Source organism: Capricornis sumatraensis, chromosome 6, assembly GCF_032405125.1.
Source record: "Capricornis sumatraensis isolate serow.1 chromosome 6, serow.2, whole genome shotgun sequence".
Taxonomy (NCBI): Eukaryota; Metazoa; Chordata; class Mammalia; order Artiodactyla; family Bovidae; genus Capricornis; species Capricornis sumatraensis.
Window position 1 is genome coordinate 85,238,487 of NC_091074.1, and position 2,808 is coordinate 85,241,294.

A 2,808-nucleotide genomic window follows, 5' to 3' on the forward strand; every position below is an offset into this window, starting at 1 on the left:
CTGCTGAGCCTTTTCTTACATATTTATCTGTTCTCCAGATAAACATGCAGCGTGCTGGACACCAGGGAGACAAAAGCAACCAAAATAGGTGTGATCCCTGTTCAGGAAGGCGGACAACTAGCAATTATAACTCAGCATCTTGAGTGCTGCAAGAGAGGAGCAGAGGGCCCTGGGAGCTTGGGAGGGAGGGAGGCTTCCTAACCTTATGTGGAGGAGTCAGGGAAGGCTTCCTGGAGGAGGAGTCATCCAGACCCAGATGGGAAGCCAGGCAGGCAGAAGAGAGAGAAGAGTGTTCCAGAGAGTGGGAATGGTGTGGGTGGATGGGTCCTCCCCCACCAACCCCCCACCTCCAGCAATAGAGTTGGGCCCCTGCCCCTCCCCTAGCCATGAGAGCTGGTTCCCAACCACTCCCTTCCCTGCCCCCAGCAACAGCAGATCCCTGAGAGACCTGGATGCTTGAGCACTTGTCCTGGAGAGCAAAGACTTGGAGGCCTGAGAGAGTTTTGGGTCGTTTAGGGAACTGACACAGGTTTAGTGTTGCTGAGCCTTGGAGTGTGACAGGGCTGTGAGGGAAGAGGAGGTGGGGCCTGATCCTGGGAGCTTATCCTGAGAACACAGAGTGTTAGGTAGAACTTGCTCAGGCTGCAGAGTGGAAACAAATCCTGCCATTCTCTCTCCCCTTTCCTATCACAGTCCTCCCCGACAGGCAGCAAACACATGGCAGGCAGACATACTCATGGGGACCAGCTGGGCTTTATTGGAAACATTGCAATCTTCACCACACACATCCTCGCTCACACTCACACTCACAATGACACTCCTGCCCTGCTGCAGCCAGGCCAGGTCTGATGCAGGGGGGCAGGGGGCCTGGTCTCTCCCTTCTGGTCCTTGGTTCCCCAGGGCTTCAGTGATTCACATTCTGTTTCCGGAACACAGGGCTCTCTCTGGGCTGTCATTGGGTAACTGCTGAAACTCTTCTCTGGGGGAGGAAAGAGAGGCAAGGTCACGGACTGAGGTCTTGGGCAGGGGCTTGGAGGGAGGAGGCAGGGCTGGGGAGGGTCAGGCTTGCCCTGGCAGAGTTCTTCTTCAGTCTCCGGATGATGCGGCCCACCCATGGCTGGTCTGGGGGTGCACAGAGCTCGTGGCCTCTCTGCGTGGTGAACCTGGAGACAAAGGTCAGAGGTCAGAGAAAACAGAGGCCTGGAACCCAGTTTCCCAGCAGGCCCAGGTGGGAAGGACAGTGACTGGGGATCACATCTGGGAACCTATTTCAGGGACTTCCTTGCAGGGGTTTAGCTTGGCAAGCAGAAGAGAGATAAGGAGGTGAGGGTGGGTTTCACCAGGGGCAGATGGGGGAGGTGAGGCCAAACAGGCTCCTCCTAAAACTCACACGACGGCAGGCAGCCTGCAGCCATCCTCGAGGAGCAGGTAGCGGTAGGCTCGCACCAGGAATGCAGGGATGGGGCGCTGGGCCACGGACAGGCAGCAGTCTTCAGCGTCGTTGGCGCCTCCCAGAGCTAGGGTGGGATTAGTGTCAAGGTACAGGGATCCTGAGGCGGTCATAGCCCTCACTGGTGTTAAGGACATCTGTCTGGGGGTGGCGGCAGCTGGACCAGATTAATCCTCATCCAGTATGCGCCAATATGGCCCTGCATGTTAAGCTGCTTCAGTCATGTTTGACTCTTTGCAACCCCAGGGACTGTAGCCCACCAGGCTCCTCTGTCAGTAGAATTTTCCCGGCAAGAGTACTGGAGTGGGTTGCCATGCCCTTCTTCAGGGGATCTTCCTCACCCAGGGATCAAACCCATGTCTCTTATGTCTCCTACATTGGCAGGTGGGTTCTTTACCACTAGCGCCACCTGTGGTTGCTAAATAAATTGAAGCACTATTTGCCAACAACTGTTTTTCTGAGCCCCACAGATGACTTTCTGCTACCTGGATCACCCCAACTTCTCTCCTAAGTCCTTTTAACTTCCCCACAGGAAGTTAAGATGGAGAATTCATGCTGGTCACAGTGTCCGTGGGGGGATGAATGTGGGGTGGGGAACAGGCTGGGGGTAGGGTAGCAGCAGGAAGATGACATTAGTAGAATTTAGGAATTGTTAAAACTTTTGATCATTTAGCCCTGGCTCAGTGTCTCCCATTCTCCCCACCTTAAGCAAGTATAGACTGTTCTCTCCTGCCTGGGAAACTGAGGCAGCAGGCAATAGAGCCTGCAGAGAGAGAGGGAGTCATAGGTTCTGGATACACCAAGAGACAGACACACACTGGAATTTGGGGGCTCAGGTACACTCCCACTCGCAGGCACAGGGAGCCGCCAGGGTCACTGAAACATGCAACCCTGACTCACAGGGTCCCTCACATCCAGTGGCAAGCAGTCTGCGCTCTAGACATCCCACTCCTTGCTGCCACCTGCCCCGCCCCCGCCCCTGCCAAGCTTCCCCTCAGTCTTACCAGGGGTGACCCAGAGGATCAGCAGGCTGACGGCCAGCAGTGAGGCTGTCTGGAATGCCATGGAGAGCGAGTGGAAGGCTGACTGGCGGCGAACTGTGAGCTAGTGAATTGGGCAGAGTCCCCGTGAAGTCAAGGCTCAGCTGGCAAGTGCAGGGTGTGAAGGGATCTGGGAACGTGAGTGTGGCAGCCAGAGGAAGCCGGGGCCTCCTTCTATTTATGGCCCGGAACTTTCACTTTCCCCACTCAGAAATCCCCTCCAAGTCCCGTCTGTGGATTCCCCTTTGGCCCCCTCTGTCTAATGGAACCTGACCCTGCCCCCCTCTCCTCTCTCTGTTTTCCTTGGCTTCAGCTCTA

The 2,808-nt window shown here is 55.9% G+C and overlaps 1 protein-coding gene across 1 annotated transcript; it reads right to left on the reverse strand.

Annotated features, from left to right (window-relative positions):
* Positions 1-1,003: 1,003 nt before the first annotated feature.
* On the reverse strand, positions 1,004-2,515 carry CCL19 (C-C motif chemokine ligand 19). The gene is made up of 3 exons (XM_068973631.1): positions 2,455-2,515; positions 1,391-1,517; positions 1,004-1,163 (listed from the first exon to the last, which is right to left on the reverse strand). The coding sequence occupies exons 1-3, from the start codon at positions 2,513-2,515 to the stop codon at positions 1,004-1,006; spliced, it is 348 nt and encodes a 115-aa protein (XP_068829732.1).
* Between the last annotated feature and the right edge of the window lie 293 nt (positions 2,516-2,808).